This window comes from Chaetodon trifascialis, chromosome 16 (genome assembly GCF_039877785.1).
Source record: "Chaetodon trifascialis isolate fChaTrf1 chromosome 16, fChaTrf1.hap1, whole genome shotgun sequence".
NCBI classification, from domain to species: domain Eukaryota; kingdom Metazoa; phylum Chordata; class Actinopteri; order Chaetodontiformes; family Chaetodontidae; genus Chaetodon; species Chaetodon trifascialis.
The window spans coordinates 13,525,388-13,540,123 of record NC_092071.1 but is presented as its reverse complement, the minus strand read 5'-3'; the positions used below and the strand labels follow the sequence as shown (position 1 = coordinate 13,540,123).

The following is a 14,736-nucleotide window of genomic DNA, read 5'->3' as shown; positions in this document are numbered from 1 at the left end:
TCCTGTGGAAGGCTCCATATTTTCACATTTGACCAGTGATCTCCACACTGGTCCACAAAAAACAAGCCGTTGGCTGTTTGCATGCCATGCTGTGCCAACACAGCTGTTCCCACATGTGGCTGCATATAGGGCTAGTGGCGCAATGGATAACGCGTCTGACTACGGATCAGAAGATTCTAGGTTCGACTCCTGGCTAGCTCGATGTAACCTTTAGCTCATAGGTCATTTGTTTCAGAAACTGGTCTTCACACTGGTTATGTTGACAATGGGAAAGTGCCAAATGATGAGGAAATTGCATTTCAACATCAACTAAAAGCCATCTCACCCAGTCAGTGAAACTCGACTGTCTTTTCTAACACAACATTTTGGAAAAACATACAAGTAAAATAGTTGTATGTTTGACGTTCAAAGCTCAAACTGCAACTTCACAATGAGGAGACAGTCACTACAAGACAGAAGCACTCAGGAAGCAAAGCAGCCGTGATCGTATAGTGGTTAGTACTCTGCGTTGTGGCCGCAGCAACCCCGGTTCGAATCCGGGTCACGGCAGTACAAAAAAGCTGTACTTTTGCATCCTACAGCCTCCAACACACATTAACTCCAAATTCAGCTTATGCCATTATTGGTGAGCTGTCTTTTTACATCCTCTAGCCTCTGCCTCAGTTTACATCATTTGAAACTGGATGCTTTAACAATTTTCCTGTGGAAGGCTCCATATTTTCACATTTGACCAGTGATCTCCACACTGGTCCACAAAAAACAAGCCGTTGGCTGTTTGCATGCCATGCTGTGCCAACACAGCTGTTCCCACATGTGGCTGCATATAGGGCTAGTGGCGCAATGGATAACGCGTCTGACTACGGATCAGAAGATTCTAGGTTTGACTCCTGGCTAGCTCGATGTAACCTTTAGCTTGTCACTCACTTGTTTCAGATAATGGTCTTCACACTGGTTGTGTTGATAATGTCAATGTGCACTGACAACAGTTAAGTGCCAAATGATGGGGAAAATACGTTTCAAAACAAACTGAAAGCCATCTGCCCCTGTCAGTTGAAGTCACAGCCATCTAAATCTTTCTCCTGAATTAACTGTTAGTTACAAATTATCTTTCTCTTGAAAGTCAAATTTGTCTATGAATTAGCATACACAGAACAATATCTGTTGAACTTTACTGCCTTGCACTTCCAACACGTCCGGGTCACAGCAGTACAAAGCAAGCAGTCCTTTTACATCCTCCAGCCTCTGCCTCAGTTTACATCATTGGAAACTGGATGCTTTAACAATTTTCCTGTGGAAAGCCTCATATTTTCACATTTGACCAGTCATCTCCACACCGGTCCACAAAGAACAAGCCGTTGGCTGTTTGCATGCAATTGTTGGTTTCTTTGTAGATAAAAGAGCTTGGTCTGTACCAGCTCTATATGGAAAGTGTCCTGAGACAACTTCTGTTGTGATTTGGCGCTATACAAATAAAATTGAATTGAATTGAAATTGAATTGAATGCCATGCTGGGTCAACACAGCTGTTCCCACATGCAGCTGCACATAGGGCTAGTGGCGCAATGGATAACGCGTCTGACTACGGATCAGAAGATTCTAGGTTCAACTCCTGGCTAGCTCGATGTAACCTTTAGTGTTTCACACTGGTGGTGTTGATAATGTCAATGTGCACTGACAACAGGAAAGTGCCAAATGATGGGGAAATTGCATATCAACATCAACTCAAAGCCATCTGACCGAGTCAATTAAAGTCACAGCCATCATCAAGTGTTGCTTGAATTTACTGTTATTTGCAAATTATCTGTCTCTGAAAAGTCACAAGAACGTACACAGCAGCGACAGAAAAACCTTCTGTGAAACCTGATTGTCTTTTCTAACACAACATTTTGGAAAAACATACAAGTAAAATAGTTGTATGTGTGACGTTCAAAGCTCAAAATGTGATTTCACAATGAGGAGACAGTCACTACAAGACAGAAACACTCAGGAAGCAAAGCAGCCGTGATCGTATAGTGGTTAGTACTCTGCGTTGTGGCCGCAGCAACCCCGGTTCGAATCCGGGTCACGGCAATACAAAAAAGCTGTACTTTTGCATCCTACAGCCTCCAACACACATTAACTCCAAATTCAACTTATGCCATTATTAGTGAGCTGTCCTTTTACATCCTCCAGCCTCTGCCTCAGTTTACATCATTTGAAACTGGTGATGAGGAAATCGCATATCAACATGAACTCAACATGAGCTCAAAGCCATCTGACCCAGTCATTGAAGTCACAGCCATCATCAAGTGTCTCTTGAATTTACTGTTATTTGCGAGTTATCTTTCTCTGAAAAGTCAAATTTGTCTATGAAGAACATACACAACAACAATATTTGTTGAACTTAACTGTCTTGCACTTCCAACATGTCCGGGTCACGGCAGTACAAAGCAAGCAGTCCTTTTACATCCTCCAGCCTCTGCCTCATTTGACCAGTCATCTCCACACCAGTCCACAAAGAACAAGCCCTTGACTGTTTGCATGCCATGTTGTGGCAACACAGCTGTTCCCACGTGTTGGCCGCAGCAACCCCGGTTCGAATCCGGGTCACAGCAGTACAAAAAAGCTGTACTTTTGCATCCTACAGCCTCCAACACACATTAACTCCAAATTCAGCTTATGCCATTATTGGTGAGCTGTCTTTTTACATCCTCTAGCCTCTGCCTCAAGTTACATCATTTGAAACTGGATGCTTTAACAATTTTCCTGTGGAAGGCTCCATATTTTCACATTTGACCAGTGATCTCCACACTGGCCCACAAAAAACAAGCCGTTGGCTGTTTGCATGCCATGCTGTCGCAACACAGCTGTTCCCACATACAGCTGCACATAGGGCTAGTGGCGCAATGGATAACGCGTCTGACTACGGATCAGAAGATTCTAGGTTCAACTCCTGGCTAGCTCGATGTAACCTTCAGCTCATAGGTCATTTGTTTCAGAAACTGGTCTTCACACTGGTTGTGTTGACAATGTACATTGACAATGGGAAAGTGCCAAATGATGAGGAAATTGCATTTCAACATCAACTAAAAGCCATCTCACCCAGTCAGTGAAACTCAACTGTCTTTTCTAACACAACATTTTGGAAAAACATACAAGTAAAATAGTTGTATGTTTGACGTTCAAAGCTCAAACTGCAACTTCACAATGAGGAGACAGTCACTACAAGACAGAAGCACTCGAAAAGCTAAGCAGCCGTGATCGTATAGTGGTTAGTACTCTGCGTTGTGGCCGCAGCAACCCCGGTTCGAATCCGGGTCACGGCAGTACAAAAAAGCTGTACTTTTGTATCCTACAGCCTCCAACACACATTAACTCCAAATTCAGCTTATGCCATTATTGGTGAGCTATCTTTTTACATCCTCTAGCCTCTGCCTCAAGTTACATCATTTGAAACTGGATGCTTTAACAATTTTCCTGTGGAAGGCTCCATATTTTCACATTTGACCAGTGATCTCCACACTGGTCCACAAAAAACAAGCCGTTGGCTGTTTGCATGCCATGCTGTGCCAACACAGCTGTTCCCACATGTGGCTGCATATAGGGCTAGTGGCGCAATGGATAACGCGTCTGACTACGGATCAGAAGATTCTAGGTTCGACTCCTGGCTAGCTCGATGTAACCTTTAGCTCATAGGTCATTTGTTTCAGAAACTGGTCTTCACACTGGTTATGTTGACAATGGGAAAGTGCCAAATGATGAGGAAATTGCATTTCAACATCAACTAAAAGCCATCTCACCCAGTCAGTGAAACTCGACTGTCTTTTCTAACACAACATTTTGGAAAAACATACAAGTAAAATAGTTGTATGTTTGACGTTCAAAGCTCAAACTGCAACTTCACAATGAGGAGACAGTCACTACAAGACAGAAGCACTCAGGAAGCAAAGCAGCCGTGATCGTATAGTGGTTAGTACTCTGCGTTGTGGCCGCAGCAACCCCGGTTCGAATCCGGGTCACGGCAGTACAAAAAAGCTGTACTTTTGCATCCTACAGCCTCCAACACACATTAACTCCAAATTCAGCTTATGCCATTATTGGTGAGCTGTCTTTTTACATCCTCTAGCCTCTGCCTCAGTTTACATCATTTGAAACTGGATGCTTTAACAATTTTCCTGTGGAAGGCTCCATATTTTCACATTTGACCAGTGATCTCCACACTGGTCCACAAAAAACAAGCCGTTGGCTGTTTGCATGCCATGCTGTGCCAACACAGCTGTTCCCACATGTGGCTGCATATAGGGCTAGTGGCGCAATGGATAACGCGTCTGACTACGGATCAGAAGATTCTAGGTTTGACTCCTGGCTAGCTCGATGTAACCTTTAGCTTGTCACTCACTTGTTTCAGATAATGGTCTTCACACTGGTTGTGTTGATAATGTCAATGTGCACTGACAACAGTTAAGTGCCAAATGATGGGGAAAATACGTTTCAAAACAAACTGAAAGCCATCTGCCCCTGTCAGTTGAAGTCACAGCCATCTAAATCTTTCTCCTGAATTAACTGTTAGTTACAAATTATCTTTCTCTTGAAAGTCAAATTTGTCTATGAATTAGCATACACAGAACAATATCTGTTGAACTTTACTGCCTTGCACTTCCAACACGTCCGGGTCACAGCAGTACAAAGCAAGCAGTCCTTTTACATCCTCCAGCCTCTGCCTCAGTTTACATCATTGGAAACTGGATGCTTTAACAATTTTCCTGTGGAAAGCCTCATATTTTCACATTTGACCAGTCATCTCCACACCGGTCCACAAAGAACAAGCCGTTGGCTGTTTGCATGCAATTGTTGGTTTCTTTGTAGATAAAAGAGCTTGGTCTGTACCAGCTCTATATGGAAAGTGTCCTGAGACAACTTCTGTTGTGATTTGGCGCTATACAAATAAAATTGAATTGAATTGAAATTGAATTGAATGCCATGCTGGGTCAACACAGCTGTTCCCACATGCAGCTGCACATAGGGCTAGTGGCGCAATGGATAACGCGTCTGACTACGGATCAGAAGATTCTAGGTTCAACTCCTGGCTAGCTCGATGTAACCTTTAGTGTTTCACACTGGTGGTGTTGATAATGTCAATGTGCACTGACAACAGGAAAGTGCCAAATGATGGGGAAATTGCATATCAACATCAACTCAAAGCCATCTGACCGAGTCAATTAAAGTCACAGCCATCATCAAGTGTTGCTTGAATTTACTGTTATTTGCAAATTATCTGTCTCTGAAAAGTCACAAGAACGTACACAGCAGCGACAGAAAAACCTTCTGTGAAACCTGATTGTCTTTTCTAACACAACATTTTGGAAAAACATACAAGTAAAATAGTTGTATGTGTGACGTTCAAAGCTCAAAATGTGATTTCACAATGAGGAGACAGTCACTACAAGACAGAAACACTCAGGAAGCAAAGCAGCCGTGATCGTATAGTGGTTAGTACTCTGCGTTGTGGCCGCAGCAACCCCGGTTCGAATCCGGGTCACGGCAATACAAAAAAGCTGTACTTTTGCATCCTACAGCCTCCAACACACATTAACTCCAAATTCAACTTATGCCATTATTAGTGAGCTGTCCTTTTACATCCTCCAGCCTCTGCCTCAGTTTACATCATTTGAAACTGGTGATGAGGAAATCGCATATCAACATGAACTCAACATGAGCTCAAAGCCATCTGACCCAGTCATTGAAGTCACAGCCATCATCAAGTGTCTCTTGAATTTACTGTTATTTGCGAGTTATCTTTCTCTGAAAAGTCAAATTTGTCTATGAAGAACATACACAACAACAATATTTGTTGAACTTAACTGTCTTGCACTTCCAACATGTCCGGGTCACGGCAGTACAAAGCAAGCAGTCCTTTTACATCCTCCAGCCTCTGCCTCATTTGACCAGTCATCTCCACACCAGTCCACAAAGAACAAGCCCTTGACTGTTTGCATGCCATGTTGTGGCAACACAGCTGTTCCCACGTGTTGGCCGCAGCAACCCCGGTTCGAATCCGGGTCACAGCAGTACAAAAAAGCTGTACTTTTGCATCCTACAGCCTCCAACACACATTAACTCCAAATTCAGCTTATGCCATTATTGGTGAGCTGTCTTTTTACATCCTCTAGCCTCTGCCTCAAGTTACATCATTTGAAACTGGATGCTTTAACAATTTTCCTGTGGAAGGCTCCATATTTTCACATTTGACCAGTGATCTCCACACTGGCCCACAAAAAACAAGCCGTTGGCTGTTTGCATGCCATGCTGTCGCAACACAGCTGTTCCCACATACAGCTGCACATAGGGCTAGTGGCGCAATGGATAACGCGTCTGACTACGGATCAGAAGATTCTAGGTTCAACTCCTGGCTAGCTCGATGTAACCTTTAGCTCATAGGTCATTTGTTTCAGATAATGGTCTTCACACTGGTTGTGTTGACAATGTCAATGTGCACTGACAACAGGGAAGTGCCAAATGATGGGTAAAATGAACTGAAAGCCATCTGCCCCTGTCAGTTGAACTCACAGCCATCCAAAGGTTTCTCTTGAATTAACTGTTAGTTACAAATTATCTTTCTCTTGAAAGTCAAATTTGTCTATGAATTAACATACACAGAACAATATCTGTTGAACTTAACTGTCTTGCACTTCCAACATGTCCAGGTCACGGCAGTACAAAGCAAGCAGTCCTTTTACATCCTCCGGCCTCTGCCTCATTTGACCAGTCATCTCCATACCGGTCAACAAAGGACAAGCCCTTGACTGTTTGCATGCCATGCTGTGCCAACACAGCTGTTCCCACATGTGGCTGCATATAGGGCTAGTGGCGCAATGGATAACGCGTCTGACTACGGATCAGAAGATTCTAGGTTCGACTCCTGGCTAGCTCGATATAACCTTTAGCTCATAGGTCATTTGTTTCAGAAACTGGTCTTCACACTGGTTGTATTGACTATGGGAAAGTGCCAAATGATGAGGAAATTGCATTTCAACATCAACTAAAAGCCATCTCACCCAGTCAGTGAAACTCGACTGTCTTTTCTAACACAACATTTTGGAAAAACATACAAGTAAAATAGTTGTATGTTTGACGTTCAAAGCTCAAACTGCAACTTCACAATGAGGAGACAGTCACTACAAGACAGAAGCACTCGAAAAGCTAAGCAGCCGTGATCGTATAGTGGTTAGTATTCTGCGTTGTGGCCGCAGCAACCCCGGTTCGAATCCGGGTCACGGCAGTACAAAAAAGCTGTACTTTTGTATCCTACAGCCTCCAACACACATGAACTCCAAATTCAGCTTATGCCATTATTGGTGAGCTGTCTTTTTACATCCTCTAGCCTCTGCCTCAAGTTACATCATTTGAAACTGGATGCTTTAACAATTTTCCTGTGGAAGGCTCCATATTTTCACATTTGACCAGTGATCTCCACACTGGTTCACAAAAAACAAGCCGTTGGCTGTTTGCATGCCATGCTGTGCCAACACAGCTGTTCCCACATGTGGCTGCATATAGGGCTAGTGGCGCAATGGATAACGCGTCTGACTACGGATCAGAAGATTCTAGGTTCGACTCCTGGCTAGCTCGATGTAACCTTTAGCTCATAGGTCATTTGTTTCAGAAACTGGTCTTCACACTGGTTATGTTGACAATGGGAAAGTGCCAAATGATGAGGAAATTACATTTCAACATCAACTAAAAGCCATCTCACCCAGTCAGTGAAACTCGACTGTCTTTTCTAACACAACATTTTGGAAAAACATACAAGTAAAATAGTTGTATGTTTGAAGTTCAAAGCTCAAACTGCAACTTCACAATGAGGAGACAGTCACTACAAGACAGAAGCACTCGGGAAGCAAAGCAGCCGTGATCGTATAGTGGTTAGTACTCTGCGTTGTGGCCGCAGCAACCCCGGTTCGAATCCGGGCCACGGCAGTACAAAAAAGCTGTACTTTTGCATCCTACAGCCTCCAACACACATTAACTCCAAATTCAACTTATGCCATTATTAGTGAGCTGTCTTTTTACATCCTCTGGCCTCTGCCTCAAGTTACATCATTTGAAACTGGATGCTTTAACAATTTTCCTGTGGAAGGCTCCATATTTTCACATTTGACCAGTGATCTCCACACTGGTCCACAAAAAACAAGCCGTTGGCTGTTTGCATGCCATGCTGTGCCAACACAGCTGTTCCCACATGTGGCTGCATATAGGGCTAGTGGCGCAATGGATAACGCGTCTGACTACGGATCAGAAGATTCTAGGTTCGACTCCTGGCTAGCTCGATGTAACCTTTAGCTTGTCACTCACTTGTTTCAGATACTGGTCCTCACACTGGTTGTGTTGACAATGTCAATGTGCACTGACAACAGGGAAGTGCCAAATGATGGGTAAAATGAACTGAAAGCCATCTGCCCCTGTCAGTTGAAGTCACAGCCATCCAAAGGTTTCTCTTGAATTAACTGTTAGTTACAAATTATCTTTCTCTTGAAAGTCAAATTTGTCTATGAATTAACATACACAGAACAATATCTGTTGAACTTAACTGCCTTGCACTTCCAACAACAGACAACAGGAAAGTGCCAAATGATGGGGAAATCGCATTTCAACATGAATTGAAAGCCATCTGACTCAGTAAGTTGAAGGCACAGCCATCATCAAGTGTCTCTTGAATTTACTGTTATTTGCAAATGATCTTTCTCTGAAAAGTCAAATTTGTCCATGAAGAACGTGCACAGCAGCGATAGATAAAGCTTCTGTGGAACTTGACTGTCTTACCACATACAGGTAAAATACACATTCTATGCTATCATAATGAGGTAATAGTCAGTACTACAAAGAAGTAATTTGTAGCGGCCATTATCATAAAAGTCTGTTTGTGCATGTGCATGCGTGTGTGAGTGAGTGTGTGTGTGTGTGTTGGTACCTGCAGCATATCCATGCTGTCATCAGTTTTGCCTCTCTTTGCTTCCAATTCTGCACCTTCGACCATCAAAAGGGCTTGAATATCATGGTCTCCCCATCGTGTACATTCATCAAGACCCTCCTGTAAAACTTGCGCTGCCTCCTCATTTATGTTTTTACCTTAAAAATACAAGCCCCCCCCCCCCCACACACACACACACACACACACACACAGATACACGCGCACAAACAAAGATGTAATCACTAACTTTTGTAACCAGTGCTGAAAATATTTAATTTCCCAGCTTTAAAACTCAAAACGTCTGGCACTCTGGACATAATATACCAAGCCTTATAATGTGAAACAATCTAAAGTGACAAGGTCAAGTAGTCCCTTATTTTTCAAGTGTACACCCAGTAGTATATTGTGTAGGAGAGAAGATTACTACTTGTGCGGACATTTGTGATTCTTGTGATATTAGTTAAACTGTTTTAGCCAACAACATACCACTCAGAAAAAGAGAAACAGCTGCACCATTCATGAACTGACCTGGGACAAAGGTAGCTGTGCCAGTAATATGAGCAACCAGGCCACGGACCAGAGCCAGACGGCAACGCAGCCACAGATAAACTCCAATTCTCTCACTGGCCTCAACGGCTCTGGGACAGTCTCCATACAGGAGATTTGACACACGGCAACCTTTTGTTCCCTGTGGACAGGAAGTAACACATGCATACACACACACACCACGTACAATCAGTCACCATTTTCCTGACATAGAGTGGTTACATGCATAGTTTCTGCGTTTTTTTTTTTTTTTTTTGCACAACTGGTAACACATTATTCAGAACTGGGTTCACTTTTTCAAAACTCTTCACACGATCAGCACAACAGAGGTCAGTGTGGACTAAACTATGGATCACTTTTCATTGCTTTCACACAGAAATCACTTCTTCACCATATCTTTCAAAATTGATAAACTGTTTTCTCACTCAAACTCAAACACAAAAACTGGACTGTGTATTTACACTCCACTTTGTATATCTATATACTATTGTAAAATAACATAGAAGTAATGTAAATTAGACTGCAGTTTATAATATCATACGTACAGCTTTGTATTGCATTACTGGAATTATTTTAGTTTCATTTTGTGCACAGAATCACTCCATGCATACATGGCACAAAAAAAAAACATATTGAAGCATACTGCAGTGCTTCTGTACAATAAGGTAGCACACTTCATGTAATAAAGAAGTGCCCTTCTTTCTTGGTTTATGCTAAATACATAAACGCATCAAAGACAATAGTGATACTGTTAGGAGACAATGTCAGTGTTCAACGCAACACACAGAGATGATATATGTGATATATGCTTGATTTTTGTTGAAAAATCAACTTATGTGATCCTGTAGCTGATTTAAATAAACATGCTACCCATTCATTTCCAGTCCTGGCATATGGGAGCTCCGAAGAAGGTTTCTGAGTGCCAGGAACGGATCCTCTCATGGTTACAGGAGACGTCTGCAGCAGCATCAAGGAGGACACTGCTATGTCAGAACTGAAGGACAATGTTAAAATGGTTAACATATTGAGGATGTACAAATATAAGCATGTAAACACAAGCATGTACACATGGATACGGCCACAGTACCTAAGTGCAGCTTGTCCTTGCTGTAGGTAAAGGTTGGCCTTCAGTAGATTGGACTCCATTACCAGTTCTAGATTCTCCATTTCGCTGCAGGACTGGGATGAGAGCTGCTGCGCATTGGAGTGAAACAAGGAGGATGCTCCTTGTAGCAAAAGGAACTACAACAGAGGAGATGACAGGCATAGGCATAGGCATAGGCATAGGCATAGGCATAGGCATAGGCATAGGCATAGGCAAAGGATGCTCCATATTGACTGAAAGCTGCCAAGAATGCTGTTATACCAGTTCAATGTAGAAATTACACTAAGTGGCAAATCCCTGAAGTAAAGATCGACTGAAAAATCCCAAAGAATTATTACCTTTATCCTTTCCGGAGTGAGCTTCTCCTTCTCTGTATCAAAGGACAACACTTTTGGCTGTTCTGTGTTCAGACAGGAGCCCTCAGTGTGCAGTTGGTCCTGTTCATGCTCTTTTGAGTTCACTGAAGAAGTTGTGCTGGCACAAGCTTCCCCTCCAAGAGAATCTGGAAGGCATTCCCATTTAGTGCATAAAGAGCTGTTTGATCCACATTCTTTTAGAGTGAAATCAAATATGTTGTATTTAAAGTGAACGTGAACAGCACAGAGTGATTAAAATGATGGGTTAGTCTTACAGGTCAGTGCATATGCAGATGCATCCTCATAATACAGTGACAGACTTTAATTTAGCCCTATGAGACAAAAGATGGCTACTCAATCATCAAGCTGAAATGTAAAATGACCTTTAACTCTTTGCCACACCACCACTACATAGCCAACCCTGAAGACAAATTACACAAAGATCTCTTGGATGTTGATATCTGGAGAAACTGGGAACATAAAAGCCAGTTAGTTCTCCTATCCCGATGTTCTTGCACAAATGAAACTTATTTGATTCAATACATTCCAAAGAGGGATGTCACATGATCCAAACAATAAACCAAGAATGAGAAACAGACAGTAGAAAATGCTCTCGCTTACAGACCTGGCACAGGAAGGCCATGCACGGTGTTACTGAGAGCCAGGATCAGTTGAATACGAGCAAGGTTGAATCGGAGGCACAATGTGGAGCCATACAACGTGCAGACCTCTGGAGCGAAGTCACAGTTCACGAGTCCTTCCAAAGCCTAATCACAAGCATCACATACACAGATATTACACTCACAGAGAACCAATTTAGTAAACTAGTTTAGTAAGAATCTCTTTGGAAAAAAAATGTACTGTATTAATGTGTTAAACTTTAAAGCTTAAACAGCAGGCAAGAGACAAAAAGTCAATATAGCATAGATTTGCCTACAGATGAAAAGGCGCATACGTATTTGTGCATGTATATTTGTGTCACTGCATTCATTTTAGTGTATCTGACTGATTTGGAATGATGTTTTTGAACATGACTGGAAGGCTTAATGGAAGGTGGTCATTTGGGGAGATGAGGTGATTTTGATGTTAAAAGTGGATTAAATGAAAATTGCCCCTTCACAATACAAACTGTGGCAGTATGCTTATTCCTTTATAGAATCATTTATGTGACTGATCTTATTCAGAAACCTAAAGAAATCCTACACAGAAAGTACCTCAACATTGTCCAGAAGAGACTTGTTGCTGTAGAACATCTTCACAGGCTGCACAATAAACACATTTTACACACAAACACACACACATTTATATATATAATCAAACAACATAACAATGCTTTAAATACTGTGGAAAGGCAGCACAAGAACTGTCACAGGGGTTCTGTAGAGCAGCAACAGGGGAAGGACCACATGCAAATTAACCAGGATATGACACAGGTGAGTGATTGGGTGCTAAAGGTCAGGCCACAGCCGGGCTGATGAGGCAAAGTAGGAACAGGTGAGTAGATGGACCTGGAGGGATAGGGGTTATTGCAGGGCAGATAAGAGAAGGCGGAAACATCTGAGGGCATTTGGTAGATGAGAGGAGAATGACATTGATAGTATGATACTAAGAAATTGCATGGGAATGGGGAAAGAGAGAGGTAACTGAAGGGAGAGACAGAGGAAGAATGAGCCAAAAACAGGACTGAGGCAGACATTGTGACAAGGACAAACATTTCACAAAGCTAACATGACAGTGTTCTAGATGCAGCATTTAGTCTGTCTCCCACTTATGTTTCAATTAGATCTGAAATCACAGGTACAGAGATCTCCCCAAGATAGTGGCAGGCAAACGACCCATGTGTTCACATGTACTTGGAAAGATTCAGATTTATAGTATAATACAAAACACTTGGTCAAAAATGTAACTAAAAATGTAAAATACAGTTTTTAACATTACCAATTTACACAGGCCAAAAGAGAAAAAGGCAAAGAGGGAATATCTGTGAGTGTTCATACTTGGAGACTGTCTCTGGCAATGTAGTGTCTATAGGGCAGGAGGACCCCCGTTCCTTGCATGAGCTGAACCGATTCCTTTACAGCTTCAGTGAAGAGACACAGTTCAGTCAGGGCACGTATCTGCAGAAAACACCAATAACAACACAATAAAAACTCCACCTGAACCATGACAGAAAAGACATTTACATAGAAGACAACACAAATGCTGACCTTCAGTATTTTGCCCTCAACAGTGCGTTGCAAATCTCTGCACACAGTCCCCACAAAATGTAGGTAAAGGGCTAGTATGGGCAGTACCTGAAATTACAAACACAATTTCTAAGCATATTGTGTATCTTGAGTACTACAGCCCAAATTGAGGACAGTCAGTGTTTACGCGAATACCGTGATGCTGTAGCCTGTGGTGAAAAGCCAGTGGCAGATGAAGTTAAGACTGGTGACAGTAGTGCCGAGGTGAAGCCTGTGGGCTTCAGAGAACAGGTCAAGTCCAGGGAACAGTTCATCTCCAATGCTGTGACAGGCATACTGGAGGTCGGCCTGGGGCTGAGCCAAGGAGCAATACAGCACACACTAGGGAAGTAGGTCACACATACAGTGAGTATACAGTCTACCGTATACTCATGACAGTATACAGCCATGATACAGTCATAAGAGAAAAACCTCTCACATCATCATTTTTTCAACAGAGCATTCAGGAATAAAAGTAACAACCGTGTTTATGAGGACAGTGATTGGAAAGGGAGTGTTCACCTTAAAGAGGTGAGCAGATAGGAGACAGCACTTGGTCCGCTGGCTGATATCAGAAGTGAAGATATGCCTGTAAATCAAAACACATCCCACAGGAGCAGGTAGGTTTTAAAGGTATATGTTTGCAACACACACAGAAAAACCTGAAAAATCAATTATAAACCTCACTGAAACGTACTGTGCAATCTTTGCAGCGAGCACAGCAGCCTGCAGACATCCCCAAATGCCAGACCGTTTCAAGGTTTCCTGCAGGGAGCCACCCCCAAAGGAAACGCCATCCCATTTCTCTACAGTGCCCGAGTTCTGTAAGGCACAATCTACAGCTTTACTCCAGTATGTGTGTGCTGCCCTGGAGACAAAAAACACAGGCACGGATGAAATTACAATAAAAATATTAGGAAAATCACGAAAAGCTCAAAATAGGGACTTTTCTTGCACAATTGCATTTAAATGTGTAACAGATTCTAACCGTGTGTTTCCATTGTAGAACTGTAGGTTTCCCATTTCATGCAGTGCCAAAACTCTGAGGGAGTCATGACCATTGGCTTGGAGATACTCTGAAGAAGAGTTGGATGGACATGGGAAGGAAAGGAAGACCTTTATGATCTTTAGAAGTACTCCATTACTAGTAAAAATCCTGAATTCAAAATGTTACTTAAGTAAAAGCACATAAACATTTTGAGCAAAATGTACAGTTTTTTTTTATTATAGAATATTATACTATTTTGTTTTTATTACTAACAAATACATGTTAAGGGTTTTTTTTTTTCAACATTGGAGGCATCAATGTGGCTTTAAATATTTTGTGCTCTTACTAATGGAGGTGGAATATGCAGCAGTGACAGTCGGCATGTGGTCAGCGCTGATAGGGAGGCTGTAAAGAGCACTTGGAGTACTGTAATCTTCCTCTGTCAGGTCAACAGGTTGGATGTTTGGATTGGACCTAACTATGGGACTGAAATCAACCAGGCTTGCAGAATGGCTGAGACATCTGCTCTGACAGTGCTGCAACGGTGCTGCAAAGCCTGGAGAGAGAAGC

The 14,736-nt window shown here is 42.4% G+C and overlaps 1 protein-coding gene and 17 non-coding genes across 18 annotated transcripts in view; 17 read left to right on the top strand and 1 right to left on the bottom strand.

The window, feature by feature from the left end:
• The window catches only part of cfap54 (cilia and flagella associated protein 54), a 31,430-nt gene that overhangs the window by 3,048 nt on the left and 13,646 nt on the right, over positions 1-14,736 (bottom strand). The window contains exons 41-54 of the mRNA XM_070983702.1: positions 14,513-14,722; positions 14,167-14,254; positions 13,876-14,046; positions 13,701-13,767; positions 13,335-13,520; positions 13,161-13,247; positions 12,951-13,070; positions 12,168-12,215; positions 11,579-11,720; positions 10,936-11,099; positions 10,580-10,734; positions 10,384-10,486; positions 9,475-9,634; positions 8,947-9,104 (exon numbers count right to left, since the gene is read on the bottom strand). Coding sequence (XP_070839803.1) covers positions 8,947-9,104; positions 9,475-9,634; positions 10,384-10,486; positions 10,580-10,734; positions 10,936-11,099; positions 11,579-11,720; positions 12,168-12,215; positions 12,951-13,070; positions 13,161-13,247; positions 13,335-13,520; positions 13,701-13,767; positions 13,876-14,046; positions 14,167-14,254; positions 14,513-14,722 — 1,859 coding nt within the window. The remainder of the gene's footprint in view (positions 1-8,946; positions 9,105-9,474; positions 9,635-10,383; positions 10,487-10,579; positions 10,735-10,935; positions 11,100-11,578; positions 11,721-12,167; positions 12,216-12,950; positions 13,071-13,160; positions 13,248-13,334; positions 13,521-13,700; positions 13,768-13,875; positions 14,047-14,166; positions 14,255-14,512; positions 14,723-14,736) is intronic.
• Positions 129-201, top strand: trnar-acg (transfer RNA arginine (anticodon ACG)). The gene has a single exon. It is a non-coding gene; the product is annotated as a tRNA-Arg (tRNA).
• On the top strand, positions 478-549 carry trnah-gug (transfer RNA histidin (anticodon GUG)). The gene has a single exon. It is a non-coding gene; the product is annotated as a tRNA-His (tRNA).
• Positions 827-899, top strand: trnar-acg (transfer RNA arginine (anticodon ACG)). The gene has a single exon. It is a non-coding gene; the product is annotated as a tRNA-Arg (tRNA).
• Positions 1,548-1,620, top strand: trnar-acg (transfer RNA arginine (anticodon ACG)). Its single transcript has one exon. It is a non-coding gene; the product is annotated as a tRNA-Arg (tRNA).
• On the top strand, positions 1,998-2,069 carry trnah-gug (transfer RNA histidin (anticodon GUG)). Its single transcript has one exon. It is a non-coding gene; the product is annotated as a tRNA-His (tRNA).
• Positions 2,871-2,943, top strand: trnar-acg (transfer RNA arginine (anticodon ACG)). The gene has a single exon. It is a non-coding gene; the product is annotated as a tRNA-Arg (tRNA).
• Positions 3,233-3,304, top strand: trnah-gug (transfer RNA histidin (anticodon GUG)). The gene has a single exon. It is a non-coding gene; the product is annotated as a tRNA-His (tRNA).
• On the top strand, positions 3,582-3,654 carry trnar-acg (transfer RNA arginine (anticodon ACG)). Its single transcript has one exon. It is a non-coding gene; the product is annotated as a tRNA-Arg (tRNA).
• On the top strand, positions 3,931-4,002 carry trnah-gug (transfer RNA histidin (anticodon GUG)). Its single transcript has one exon. It is a non-coding gene; the product is annotated as a tRNA-His (tRNA).
• On the top strand, positions 4,280-4,352 carry trnar-acg (transfer RNA arginine (anticodon ACG)). The gene has a single exon. It is a non-coding gene; the product is annotated as a tRNA-Arg (tRNA).
• Positions 5,001-5,073, top strand: trnar-acg (transfer RNA arginine (anticodon ACG)). Its single transcript has one exon. It is a non-coding gene; the product is annotated as a tRNA-Arg (tRNA).
• trnah-gug (transfer RNA histidin (anticodon GUG)) lies at positions 5,451-5,522 on the top strand. The gene has a single exon. It is a non-coding gene; the product is annotated as a tRNA-His (tRNA).
• trnar-acg (transfer RNA arginine (anticodon ACG)) lies at positions 6,324-6,396 on the top strand. The gene has a single exon. It is a non-coding gene; the product is annotated as a tRNA-Arg (tRNA).
• Positions 6,837-6,909, top strand: trnar-acg (transfer RNA arginine (anticodon ACG)). The gene has a single exon. It is a non-coding gene; the product is annotated as a tRNA-Arg (tRNA).
• On the top strand, positions 7,186-7,257 carry trnah-gug (transfer RNA histidin (anticodon GUG)). Its single transcript has one exon. It is a non-coding gene; the product is annotated as a tRNA-His (tRNA).
• On the top strand, positions 7,535-7,607 carry trnar-acg (transfer RNA arginine (anticodon ACG)). Its single transcript has one exon. It is a non-coding gene; the product is annotated as a tRNA-Arg (tRNA).
• Positions 8,233-8,305, top strand: trnar-acg (transfer RNA arginine (anticodon ACG)). The gene has a single exon. It is a non-coding gene; the product is annotated as a tRNA-Arg (tRNA).